Source organism: Dromiciops gliroides, chromosome 2, assembly GCF_019393635.1.
Source record: "Dromiciops gliroides isolate mDroGli1 chromosome 2, mDroGli1.pri, whole genome shotgun sequence".
Lineage (NCBI taxonomy): Eukaryota > Metazoa > Chordata > Mammalia > Microbiotheria > Microbiotheriidae > Dromiciops > Dromiciops gliroides.
The window spans coordinates 82,664,677-82,677,967 of record NC_057862.1 but is presented as its reverse complement, the minus strand read 5'-3'; the positions used below and the strand labels follow the sequence as shown (position 1 = coordinate 82,677,967).

General features: G+C 36.9%; 1 protein-coding gene across 1 annotated transcript in view; it reads left to right on the top strand.

Annotated features, from left to right (window-relative positions):
- Window positions 1–13,291, top strand: part of PCGF5 (polycomb group ring finger 5) — a 144,866-nt gene that overhangs the window by 105,782 nt on the left and 25,793 nt on the right. The window contains 1 exon segment of the mRNA XM_043982959.1: window positions 12,138–12,236. Coding sequence (XP_043838894.1) covers window positions 12,138–12,236 — 99 coding nt within the window.

The following is a 13,291-nucleotide window of genomic DNA, read 5'->3' as shown; positions in this document are numbered from 1 at the left end:
ATGAGATAAGAAAGTATAGAATGAAATCAAAAGATTGAAATATTAGAGAAAACACAAGGGGTGTACTATTAAAAAAACAACAACAACCTGACCTCCAGAACCAATCTAAGAAAAACAAATTAAGAATAATCAAAGTTCCCATGGTGCATATTGAAGTATATTTTTCTTGCTTTTTTCCCCTACAACTTGACTAATATGAAAATATCTTTTCCATTACCCCTCTCTCTCTTGCTCTCGCGTGCTCTCTCTCTCTCTCTCTCTCACACACACACAGACACACAGACACACCTATAGCTTTCATATTTTTTTCCCTTTTCATTGGGTGGAGGAAGTGGGGTATAGGGAAGGAAAGAATTTGGAACTAAAAAAAAAGAATTATCTTAATTCCTGAAAACCATGACCAAACTAAAAAACTTAATGCTATATTCCAAGAAATCACAGAAGAAAATAGCCTGTGTCTATTAGAACCCAAGGCAAGGTAAAAATGAGAACTAATTTTAAGGTTGTAAAGTATCATAAAGCTTCCACATCAACCAAAGAGAATCAGAAGTATGTTTTTTCATCTACTCCAAGACTTCATAAGAAGATGTCTAGAACCCTGTCCTCCCATCTGTTTGTCCTCTATTGGAGCCACAGTAGGTGCCAAAAATAATTCCCAATTGGGGATTGTGCAAGCAGAAGAAGGAAGATATGGGCCAAGGCTACTGGGAGACTTAAGGCAGAGAGGGTATGTAACCTAGTGCCAGCCACTCCATTCAGAATTGCAGTGGCATCCAGACTACAGAGATGTGGCCAAACAAGATCTGTCTATTATATTCAAGAGTAAAGGAATGAACAAGCTATAGCACAAAGTTCCAAAGAGGCTGGAAACTACAATATAAGTAAACAAAAGAAAACAGAATACATTGAAGAAATTGTATAGGTAAAGAAAAGCACAAGAGTTAAACTTAGAAGAGCATAATTCCACAAGTACAAGTCAAGGCTCAGAGTAAAGAATGACTTGGCTACAAGGACTGAAATGCACAATGAAATTAGATTTGAAATTAGAGTTCTTGAAAAAATAATTCAAGGAAAAGAAACAGTTTGGAATGGAAGGTGGAATTCCTTGTATGTTTTTTAAAAATTATTTGTGACAAACTATTTTCTAAAATTATTGCTATGAAAAAGGAAATGATGTTAATCTGTCATGGCCTGTTCTTAGTGATGCCTTGCTAATTCTTGTCATCACCATTTCACTTCCTTTTCAAGATGTTCTCTGACTTTTCTGTTGTATAATTTTCCCATGAATTGAATTTGAGATCACTGGCTTCCTACTTTCTTCATATGATATATACCAGTAAAGAATTGACTGTGTGGCAGTTAGTACAGGCAGGAGAGTTCAGAAGACCTACAAAACCTACATTGTCCTAAGAGGTAGAGCGCACATCAAGAGACTGTATTCTGAGCCAAGATTGCACCAAGATGGTGACCCTTGCTGGTCAAGGCTTTTTATCCTCTTTTGATAGAGGCGGGTTATTAATCAAAGCTAATTGGTTAGCATCATTCAATTCCATTGGTTGACATAACCTGAGGGCGGTCCAAATTAAAATGAATTTTACCCTTGACCTAATAGAGAAGTATGCAAAAGACCATCTCTGAAGGGCAAAGGCTAAGTCCAGGTGTGGTTTAATTCCATCAATTCACTTAGCTAAACAAAAGAATCCATCTCTGTTGTTCACCTGGGCTCATCCCAGGCAGGGCTGAACTTTCTGGAGTGAGGGGGAGAGAGAAACTAAACTAATCTGGGTCCCCCCAAGAAATTCATTATTAATCATTATTTTCTCACACATAAGGAATGGAATTCCTGAAAAATAGAAAATAGAATATGAGATAAGAAATATTAGAATGAAGTCCAAAGATTGAAATATTAGAAAAACATAAGAAACCTACCATTTTTTTACTGACCTGCAAAACAGATTTAGGAGAAATAAATTAAGAATCATCAGAGTTCCTGAAAACCATGACCAAACAAAAAACTTGAATGCTATATTCAAAGAAATCATAAAAGAAAATAGCCCATGTCTATTAAAAGCTACTAGTTGCCTTCTGAAAGAAACCCTAAATTGAAAATATTCAGGGATGCTTTAGCTGAAAACCAGAGTATTCAGGTCAAGAAAAATATGCAAGGAGAAACATAAAAAATGCAAGTACCAAGGATTTGGATTATATAAGATTATGTTGCAACAAATATAAAGTAGAAGAAATCATGGGATACACACAACTCTGGAAGACTGGGAATTAGTCGTCACCCCTTTTGAGAGGTGATAGTGTGTCTGCACCTTCTGTCAATTGCAGTATGATATATTTTTGGAATGCATCAATGTATGAATTTATTTTACCTTGTTTTCCTTATTTGTTGTAAAAGAGGGCTTTTATTTTGTTGGGGGGGAGGAGATGAAAGTGTTAGAGATTCAGAAAGAAAAAAATTAGTGTCAATGAAACACTTGGAAAGACACAGAAAAGAGCAGAAGGAAATTCTGAAAGAGAACACAAATCAGCAGGATGGTATCACACTTCTTTGTTAACTCTAATAGAAAAAGGCTAAGTTTGGACTTGTGATTTCATTGGTAAATTTACTTCCTTGGGGAAGAACTCCCTCTAACAATGAAGCTCATATCTTCTTTCCAGTTTATATTTAAACAAACTGTATATAATAGATGTTCACATGCAGTCTTCTTTTTTTTTTCTTTATGTATTGAAATATCCGCATTTGTTGATATCAAATTCAAAATAAAGAAAATGTAGGGGGAGTCTTAGAATATTAGAGATCAGGGATTGTTTCACATCTTTGATGTTTCTCTTCAAGCATATGTCCTCCCATTTTCACTAGTATGTATTTCTTTTTTTTTTTTTTTAAGTGAGGCAATTGGGGTTAAGTGACTTGCCCAGGGTCACACAGCTAGTAACTGTTAAGTGTCTGAGGCCAGATTTGAACTCAGGTACTCCTGACTCCAGGGCCGGTGCTCTATCCACTGCGCCATCTAGCTGCCCCTGCTAGTATGTATTTCTAAAGGTCTTGAGAGAAGATGTATTACAAGTATATATATGTTATATTTTCATTATATGTGTTTGTATATATGTGTTTTTTTTCTTCTGGACTTAATCTGATTTTCATGCAGTATCATGAACAGCCTTTCCTTCTTGAAAAGCTTTTTATTGTGTTTTTGTGACACTACCTCCCTTCGTTTTATTTTAGCTAGCTACTAGTTTGCCATCTTCTTTAGAAGTTTTTATTTAAATCTTGCAAGCATCTTCCAGATCTTTAATATGCATGTTGTCTCCTGTTGAAAGATAATATTAATATAGCACTTTAAGGATATAACTATTCACAGACTACTGCACTGAAAACTCTAAAGCACTATATAAATGTGTCATTGTTATCCTCTCTCAGGTTCTTGATATAGAAGTTACAAACCATTCAGACCAAAGAACTTAAAGACTGGCCATGCCCTAGTCCATGAAACTCTGTTTCCCTCATACTGTATACTATCTTGTTTGTTCTCATCTATCTCTCATTTGCTATTTTCTATCTGCACATACCTTAGACAGCTTCAGTATTAATTGATCACTTTCTGTATTTCCGAGGTACAAAAATATATTTAGGACGTGGTCATTACCTTCAAGAAATATCTAATCTAGTTGGAGAGACAAGACACATAAAACAGAGTACATTTAAGGTTTTGTACAAGTTTGATGTGGTCATATCAAAACAAATGCAACAAAAAATAACCTGCTATTGGAGATTTTCAAAGAATAGTTACTAGTAGATTTGGGACAAAGGATTAACAAGATTGACATAGATGTTGGGAACACTAAGGCTCAGTATGAGTACGACCAGTGATGACTGCTCAGGACAAAAGAGTCTTTCCAGAAATCTTCTGTGGAAGAGGAGAATCAAGAAAGAGATCAGACTACTGCTGCTCTGGTGCTCCTGATTTTTGTGTTTCTCTTTGCATCCCCAATATCTGGTACAGTGTCTCCCACAAAATAGGCACTCATTGAACAAATGAATGGGTATAAGCTAAAGACCCCTAGTTCTATCAAATTCTTATGGCAAAAAATTTAGGCCCTTTCAGATTACTTACCTATGGACCCTTTTTGACTTATGAATTTCCTTGAAATGTGGCTTGTAGAACTAAATAAAATTTCCTAGAATCACAGAATATTGAGAGTTGGAACACCAAAGGGTTATCTGTAATAACTCATACATGAAAAGAATCCCTACTATCACATACCCAACCAATAGTCTTCCAATTTGTTCTGGAAGAGCCCCATGAAAGAGTCTACTACTGCCTTTTAAAGCAATCTACTCTGTCTTTGGATAGTAGTTCTTGTTAGGAACTTTTTCCTGACAAAGTCCCAAATTGTTCTCATTGCAATTTCTACCCATTGCTTCTGGTTTTGTCCTCAGGAGAGATGAACAAAGTAAATCCTTTTTTCACATGACAGCCCTTTAAACACTTGAAGACAGCTGTTACCCCTACTCCCAGATCTCCATCCCACCCCAGGCCATACCCCTGAGTTTCCTTCAAGCTAAATGTCTCTAGTTCCTTTCTACTGATTTTTGTATAACACAGACTCGAGGACCACCCCAGTTTATCAGTCTTTCTCAAATCCTGTTGCCCAGGACTGAATAAAGTATTCCACGTGACATCTGATTAGGACAGATATAGTGGGACTATCCCTTTCCTATTGTTGGAATTTATGTTGTTCCCCTCTTTTTTAAAAAATAAGTTTTTACTGTTTTCTGTTTCTTATATTATCATAGTTAACCTCAGTGTCTTTTCCCTTTCCCCTCCCAAAAAGACATCCCATGTAACAAATCATTTTATTTAAAGAAGAAAAAAAATAGTACAAATAATGTAGGCCAAGATTACATTAGGTTTTTTTGCCTGCCAGTTTATACCACTGATTTATATTGATCTTAGCATCCATTAAAACTCCCAGATCTTGTTGAGAACATCTGCTGTCTATCCATGCATCTCTTGTCTTATGCTTATGAAAGTGATGTGTGTGTGTGTGTGTGTGTGTGTGTGTGTGTACCCAAGAGTAAGATAATTCCTGTTGAATTTCATCTTCAACCCTGTGTTCTAGCTTATGAAGATCCTTTTGGATTCTGTCATTTAGACAGCTATCCCTCCCAGGTTGATGTCATCTGCAAATTTTATTAACTTTCTACCTGTGCTTTTATCTGTCTTTAATAAGGGCCAAGCACAGTTCCTTGGACAGTGCAAACTGTTCTGAACAAAGTAGGAGAACAATGCCATCCTCTTTGGACATTATGTCTCTGAATGCAGCCTTAAATTTCTATAGCTTTTTTGATGCCGTCTTTTTTGGCAGGGCAATTGGGATTAAGTGACTTGCCCAGGGTCACACAGCTAATAAGTGTTAAGTGTCTGAGGCTGGATTTGAACTCAAATCTTCCTGAATCCAGCGAAGGTGCTCTATCCACTGTGCCACCTGGCTGCCCCTATCCCTAAATCTTTTTGAGATTAACCAATAGCCCCACATCTTCCATCCTTTACTTGTAAAATCGATTTTTCTTTTATTTAGCTTAAGGTTCTAGTCAAGATCTTTTTGGATCCTGCCTCTGTTACTCATTGTTTTAGCTATTTTTCCATGCTTTATGCTGTCAGCAAATTGATAAGCACATCATATGAGTCTTTATCCCAGTCATTGATAAAATTACTAACCTCGAGTCACACACAGATCACTAAGGTACTCTAGTAGATACCTCATTCCAACTTAACATCTTTCCAACCTAACATCAAGCCATTAATGACTATTCATTGGGTTAACCATTCAAACCACTTTTAGTCTCTGTACCTGTCCCATCATATAGCTTATATCATTGCATCTTGCCCACAAAGATGGCATAAGAAATTTCATCAGTGCTTTTCTAAGATCTGGTTAAATGATAAAGATAGCACCACCCTGATCTACCAACCTTATGACAGTGACAAAAAAGGAAATTATGTTAATGTGGCATGGCCTGTTCTTAGTGGTGACTTGCTAATTCTTGTCATCACCATTTTACTTCCTTTTCAAGATGTTCTCTGACCTTTCCGTTGTATAGTTTTCCCATGAATTGAACTTGGGGTCACTGGCTTCCTACTTTCTTCATTTAAAAAAAATATGGGACATTTAGGGTACTGTGTTACCCCTCCCATCATGCATTATTTTTTAGTGGTTACTGACACTGTGGCTAAGCAGTCACACTGTACAGTTCCTTCAGCACCCTACTTCAGATCAGTTGGGTACTTAGTTATTATTATCCCATTCACCCTGAATAGCAGTGCTCTCAGTCCCACTTTTTCCTCTTACTGTTAAAAACCCTTTTTTTGCCCTTAGTGCTGTTTGTCAGCTTCAGCTTATTCTGAGATGCAGCAGGCCTGCCACTCCTCTACTAGAGCCATTCTATGCTTTTGTATTCTCTGCTGTCCACGATTGTTTTCACCTTCTACGTGTGTGTTAAAGTTATTAATTGGTTGATGAGCATTCCCACTGGTCTCTTTAAACAACTTTTACTTTTCATTAGTATTGTTTCTTTGTGGTTTCAGAATTTCATTTTGGACTGACTAGAAGCATTTTAGGCATTGGAATCTGACCTATTCTTTCCTTGATTCCTTTGAAATTTGTTCCCTCCAAATCTGTTCTCTAAGCTATGTCTGGCTTCCCTTTCCTTCTTTGACATATTGTAAGATGGATTAGGTATCTTCCCTTTCAAGGTTTCAGTTGTCTGTCTCAGCAACTGTTTCCTATTCTGGCAGTAAGAACCAGTTCCAGATTAACAGTTCAGTTTTTTAAACGTTTATTAAAAACCTACTATGTGTCGGTTTTTTCTCACTCCCTGATTTCTGGGAGGAGGTTTCATTATGTACATGCAGAGAAGTAAAAGCGGGAATCAGAAAAGGCTTTGTGTAGAATGTAAAACCTGAACTGAGCCTTTCTAGGAAAATAAATTTCAAGGGATATCCTGTTTGAAAGCATGGAGGTAGAAGATGGGGTATTAACATTCAAGAACAATTAATAGTCCAGTTGGACTCAAACATAAAAAACATGAAATGTGTAAGTTTGGGAAGTGCAAGCCAGGTTAAACTGTGGAAGTCTTTAAATTTCAAGCTGAATAGTTTATTTTGTTTGTTTTTGAGGGAAAGGACAGTGCTAGACATCTTATGCCATAGGAAGATTATTTAGGCAGCTGTAAAGAGGATGGATTGGAGAGAGTAGAGCCTGGAAGTAGGGAGATGAATTAAGAGACTGTTAATAATCCAAATCAGTTGGTGGGGTATAGGATAGTAAGCCATGTAAGTGGAGAGATGGTAATAGGTGTGAAAGATGCAGTAAGAGTACAATTGCTAAAACCTAACAGCTGGTTAGACATAGGATGTGGAGGGAAGGGAAGAGTCAAGGATCGTTTAGAGCTTTTGAACCTGGGGTGGCATATCTTCAACAGAGACAGGGAAGATTAAAAGAGGGACGATCTTAAGGGGAATATAAGTTCCATTTAAAATGTTTAGTTTGAGATGATGGGGGGATATCCAAATTGAGGTCTCTCGAAGGCAGTTGGCAATGCAGACTTGAATTAAAAGAGATTAAAGGTGAGATGAAGATTTGGGAGTCATTTGTGTAGAGACCATAATTGAACTGATTTGATTACTAAGTGTAAGGGCCAAATTTAGTATGGGGAGTTAATTGGGTGGCTCGCCATAATATTGGGGTTCAGAAAATAATGGGAGACCTCTAGGTCCAGAGTTTCCTCTTCTCCAAACTGACTCTTTTCCAGGTATGTCTCCCAGACTAATAAGAAAGGAGATTAACAGCCTCTTTTTCACAAACAAATTAGGTTTTATTAATGGTAACAATAATACAATACAAGTGGAGTTAATAAAGCCAGGTAAATTGAGAAAGGGGATAGAGAAAGTTAGAATCTAATTCTCTATAGTAAAAAGGCCCCCAGGTACCTTGAATAAGCTCTGCTTCCTCAGCTACTCAGAAAGGCTTGGATCTGGCAAAAACTAACTCAAACACTAAACTTGTTTCCAGCTTAGCTGGCTTAATGAGCCAGCCTCCCTGGAAGGAACACAAACTCACCACCCCCTGGTATCTGCAGTTCTAAGAAGAATCAGCTTTGCAGTGTCTCCTGGTTAGGTCCGAAGATCAAAACACACACCAGCTCCTCTCTCTCTTAACCTTCCTCCTCTGTCCCTTTCTCTGAGAGTGTCATCTCCCCCTTCCTGTCTCTCTCACAGGAAGGGTGGTTCTATAGCCAGGCTGAGTCTCCAATTGGTTTAACATACCCCCTGGGCTGTCCCCATTATAATTTGGCCAGGCCCATATGGGCCTGGGGGAACTCCTAGGTGGGGGTAAGGTACTTTAGTTTGATACTTTGACTCAGTAAATGTTGTTTGTGTTGTTTGTTCCATAATCTCTTAAAGTACACACCCATCTTCTCTTAGGCTTTTAAAGCTTGCATCTTTTCTGTCTGATCATAATGAAGCAAAGATGGGGTTATAAAAACTCCAAATCACAATTAATTCCTTACATAAAGAAGAGATTGTAGAGAGAGAAGAAAGCTCAAGGCAAAACCTTGGATACTAGTTCATAAGAGGTGGGAGATGAATGAACCAGCAAAACAGAATAATAAAGAGGAGCAGTCTTTTTTGATTGATGCTTTACATTCTGTTTCCATTAGTAGTGCCATGCTGGACACATGATAAGTATTTGGCAAATGATTTTTGAATACCCATCATTTTTCATTAATGGTTAAGCACAGTTTTGTAGGGTCTGTTGCCTTCGGTAGCATCTTGAGTTCTTTTGCTCTTAAGAACACATTATTCCATTCCATTCTTTAATTCTGGTGGGTGTAGAATGATGTTGTATGGTTGAATTTCCTTAATACTTGAAAGTCTGTCTCCTAATCACATGCAAAAAAATTGTTAAATTTAACATGTGTGTTTTGGACTTTGCTCCATAGGACTTTTTTAGTGGAAGCAATCTGTGGATTCTTTCAGTTAGCATTTTGTTTTTTGTGTTCAGAAGTTCTAGGTAGTTTTCTTTATTTCTTGCATTTGTGGTTTTTGACTTGTCATATTCTTTTAGTCCTTTAATCCTTAAGTTATCTCTGTATATTCTAGGTTCGAGATCAATATTTTACTTCTATAGAAATCATGTTTCCTTTTAACTACTTTTTGTTGTTTTTTTTTCAGATTGTCCTTCATGTCTCTCTATACTTTCATTTCTTCTTTTTCCTTTTTAAAAAATTTAGTATTTTAATTTTTTCCCAGTTACGTTGTAGTTGCGTTTCTATTCAGCTGTTCTCTCTTTTGTTTCTTAGTTTTAGTTCTTCTGATGCCAATTATTTCTGTCTTATGACCCATCAACACTGCTTTGTGATTTTTATTTCCCTCTTAAACTATTTGGGAACATCCTGCTTTGCTTCCATTTTCTCTTGAGGATCTACAGGGAACTCTTCCTCATCAGTTTCAGGTTTTTTCCCCTTATATTTCCATACTGCTTGCTAACTTTTTCCCTCCTGATGATGGTTTTCCCAGAGACAACATCGTAGCTGGCTTAGCCTCCTCCAATGCTGAGAAATTCACTTTTCTCCAGCTCCCATCTCTTATCCAAGTGACTTCTGTGGTGACAGAATTGGCCACCACCCAGACTGCAATCTTCTTTTCCTTCGGACAAAATGATGGAATCTTGATGCTGCAGGTCCTTCTGCTCCTCACGTCTCTGGCTGGATATTTGTGTGGCCACACTACAGTTCAGGCCGAGCATTCTATGGAGGAGGGTGAAGAGAGGCAGAGTTCAGTTTAGAGAGTGCTTTGTAAGCCTTTTAGAGATTAGGGATAACTTCTCTGATGTATGTATGTTCATCAGGTTGTCACCTCATTAAGATTCTTAGTATCTTTGACAATGGAGACGGCAGAAATTGCTCCATGTTTTTCACATAATTTCTGCTTTGGAGATGTTTGAGAAGCAATAAGAATTAGGGACAATGTGTAGTCCTCTATCTCAGAAGTCACATGATTTTTAAGAGAATTGAATACAGCAATTTTCCTAGATCTTTCACTAAAGCATACTATTCAAGCCTTTTATTTGATCCTATTCTTCTGAAATACAGTTAATTTTATATACTTAGCATTCTAGCTTCCATCTCAATCAACAGTATATAGGGTATCATATCAGTCTCATCATTTTTTCAATTTTATTCAGTTTTTCTTCTTCCTCTTTGTTTCTGTGTTCTAGATCTATCATTTAATTTTTTCTACCATCTATAGTTTTGAATATTTTTCTGTTATGTGTTCTGAATGCCCTACTTTTCTATTTGTCCAATTAATTTCTGGGAGAGATATACCTTCAGTACTATTTTTCTACCTTTTTGTCTCTTCTGCTTTTGTTCTTTTCAGCCTTTCTCAAGATTCTTGAAGCTGCTTTATTCTAATTTCTGGAAGAACATATTCTAGAAGTTTACTTTTCAAGATTTCCTAAACAGTTTTCTTTCCCCTTAGTATTTGTCTTGCTTGTTTTGCTTGGGTTTTTTCCCCCTTTCTTTTCCTCTGCTCCATCTTTCTGTTAGTTTCACTATGATGTTCTTGCATTCAGCCTTCTTATTTATCATCAAGCCACTTCTCTTTCATGTTAGATATGCTTATAACAGACCTAAAAGTGTTGGTTCCCCGGGGCAAGGGCTGGGCAATGAATGTTATAGGGCAGAAGACTCATTGGCCAGCTGGCAAAACTCACAAGTCCAGGAGGAGAACCAGATTAAAATGTAGATGATTAACAAAAATAAATAAAAATACAGTAAGACATAGTGAATGTTAATTTTGATTTTCTAATACAATTTGTCCAGCATTCAATTCTGTTTAATTTGTAGGGGTATAGCCTATAATGTTATAGCTATAGGGTTATAGGTTATTTCTGGGTCCTTGTCTTGCCTATGCAGATTTACAAACCTTACCTTTAAGAAGCTCTGAGTGAAACTCAAATACTGGATGTGGGTCTGGGGCCGATGATGTTATGTCTTTGGTCTTAGACCTGCTGTTTAGAAGCCGAAGTGCACTGATCCTGGAACTGGAATAGTGTTGAGAGAAGAAGGGATTACAAGACAAACTAGGCCCAGGATCAGGGCTCTTTGAAGGAGGAAAAATTGGGTTGCTAGAGCTAGGCCTGGTCTAGGAATCTGGATTTGCCTGTCTTAGGTACAAGTTGCCCTCAGCTTAGGTAGATAATTCCATTTTTCCCCCTCTATTAACACTGTCTCTTTTGGAGTCAAGAACATGGATTCAGATCCCCATCTCTCTTGCTTGCTATATGTGTGACCTTGGCCTGGTCCTTCCCAGTAAAATCAGGAGGTTATACGAAATCTCCTTTATTTGAAAACAAATACAACTCTTTAAAACTTATTTTAGAAGAGCCTTCATATCAAAATACATCCCAGGTAGTATTTTTTTGCCATAGTAAGTGCTTAGTAAATGCTTGCTGATTGACAGCTTTGTGTAATCCTTTGCAATTTTGGCAAAATCATCAGCTCAGTTACTTTCTGGTCAGTTTCTTAGGATGCCAGGTTTTTGTAGTAAATGCTTTTACTCTTGGAAATTTGAGGCATAAGTGGGGCATGTGTGTAAACAAAGTAATTTGGGGATAAATTCTTTCTCTGCCAGTATATATTGTACAACCTCCGTGCTTTATAGACAGTCTCAATGAGTTGTATGTATATGGGAGGAAAAAAAATTGACCACCTGGTGACCAACTATCTGCTCATACGATACTCTTAATTCTTGTAGAATCATGGATTTAACTATAGTTTTGGTTATCTGGTGGAAGTTCCTTTTTAGGAATTTTCTCTCAAATGTAGAGTGACTTCTTTAACAAAATGTCTGAGTATTCAGTTTCCATGTCCATTTGTAATGCTTTTCCTAACAGAAAGAGCACAAAATTGGAAAATAGCATTGGGAGACATAAACTGAGAAATTGCCCCACAAAAAAAAAATAATTCTTAAATGACTATCAATAAATGTGGAACTAGCCTTCATTTAAGCAACATAAAAAAGAGTATTTTGACTAATTGCCTAATTTATTTATATTAGGGTTTAATGAAGAAATTTATCCGATGTTCTACACGAGTGACTGTGGGAACTATTAAAAAATTTCTAAGTTTAAAGCTAAAGCTTCCAAGTTCTTATGAGGTAAGTTGAAAAGTCATATCTTTCTTCTGATGTTTTGTGTATATCATTAATCTGATTTGAAATAAAATTATAAAGAGAAAATTTGATAAAATGTTTTAAATTTTCTTTTCTATATTTTGATTTTTTTCTGTTTTTTCCCAAGTTTGAGTAGGATAATTTTAGAGAATATTAAATTCTGTTCACATATTTCCTAGTTCTATATTCCCCAGTATGGTCACACAGGAACTTTGAGAAGACTGTTCATGTTTCGTGAATGGTTTTTAATAGACAATCTTAAATAGTCTCCAGATAAACAACTGAGTTCAAGTGCTATAGGTTAGCACAAATTTTACACAGACCCCTTTTTGCCCTTTTTAGTTGCAAGGTAAATAGATTTCTATTCTGAACTTTGGATTTGGGAACCTGGATTTTAATTTATTCCAATAGATTAAAGTTTATTTGGTGGGGGGAGTACTTAGCCTTTTTGTGATCTATAACATTCGTCAGCTCCTCTTTTCCTCTGCAATAACTTCTGGGTGTTGGAGCGATATTGTAAAAAATTCTAGTAGAATCAGCCTTAAGATAACTGATGAGGATGTCATTAAGCTCCAAGCAGAGAGGGAACTCTGACTTCTGATGTTGGCTTAGCCTCTCTAACTCCAGGTTGTTCTATAGGAAACTGACCTGCAGGTCAGCTTCTGATTCTCAATATGTTGGCTCATATCTAGAGCCTTATACCTCGTTCCTACCATACAAAAGTAACTTACAAAAAGCATTTTTAATCTGCTTTAGACCTTTTCATTAATATCAAAGGGAATTAATCTTATGTTTATTAGTATCATGGAATTCAGATTGAAAAAGGACCGCAGATCATCTAGCTCAGTCCCCTCACTTACATGAGGAAAGTGCCCAGAGAGATGAAATCACTGGTCTAAGGTTATGGCAGTTCTATTATTTTGCACTTCTTTGCCAACTATTAAAGACTATCTGATTTGTAAATGATGTCATGGGGTTTTGGGGGGGGGGTTTATTGGGGGGGGGGGGGGAGGCAGTAAGGGTTAAGTGACTTGCCCAGG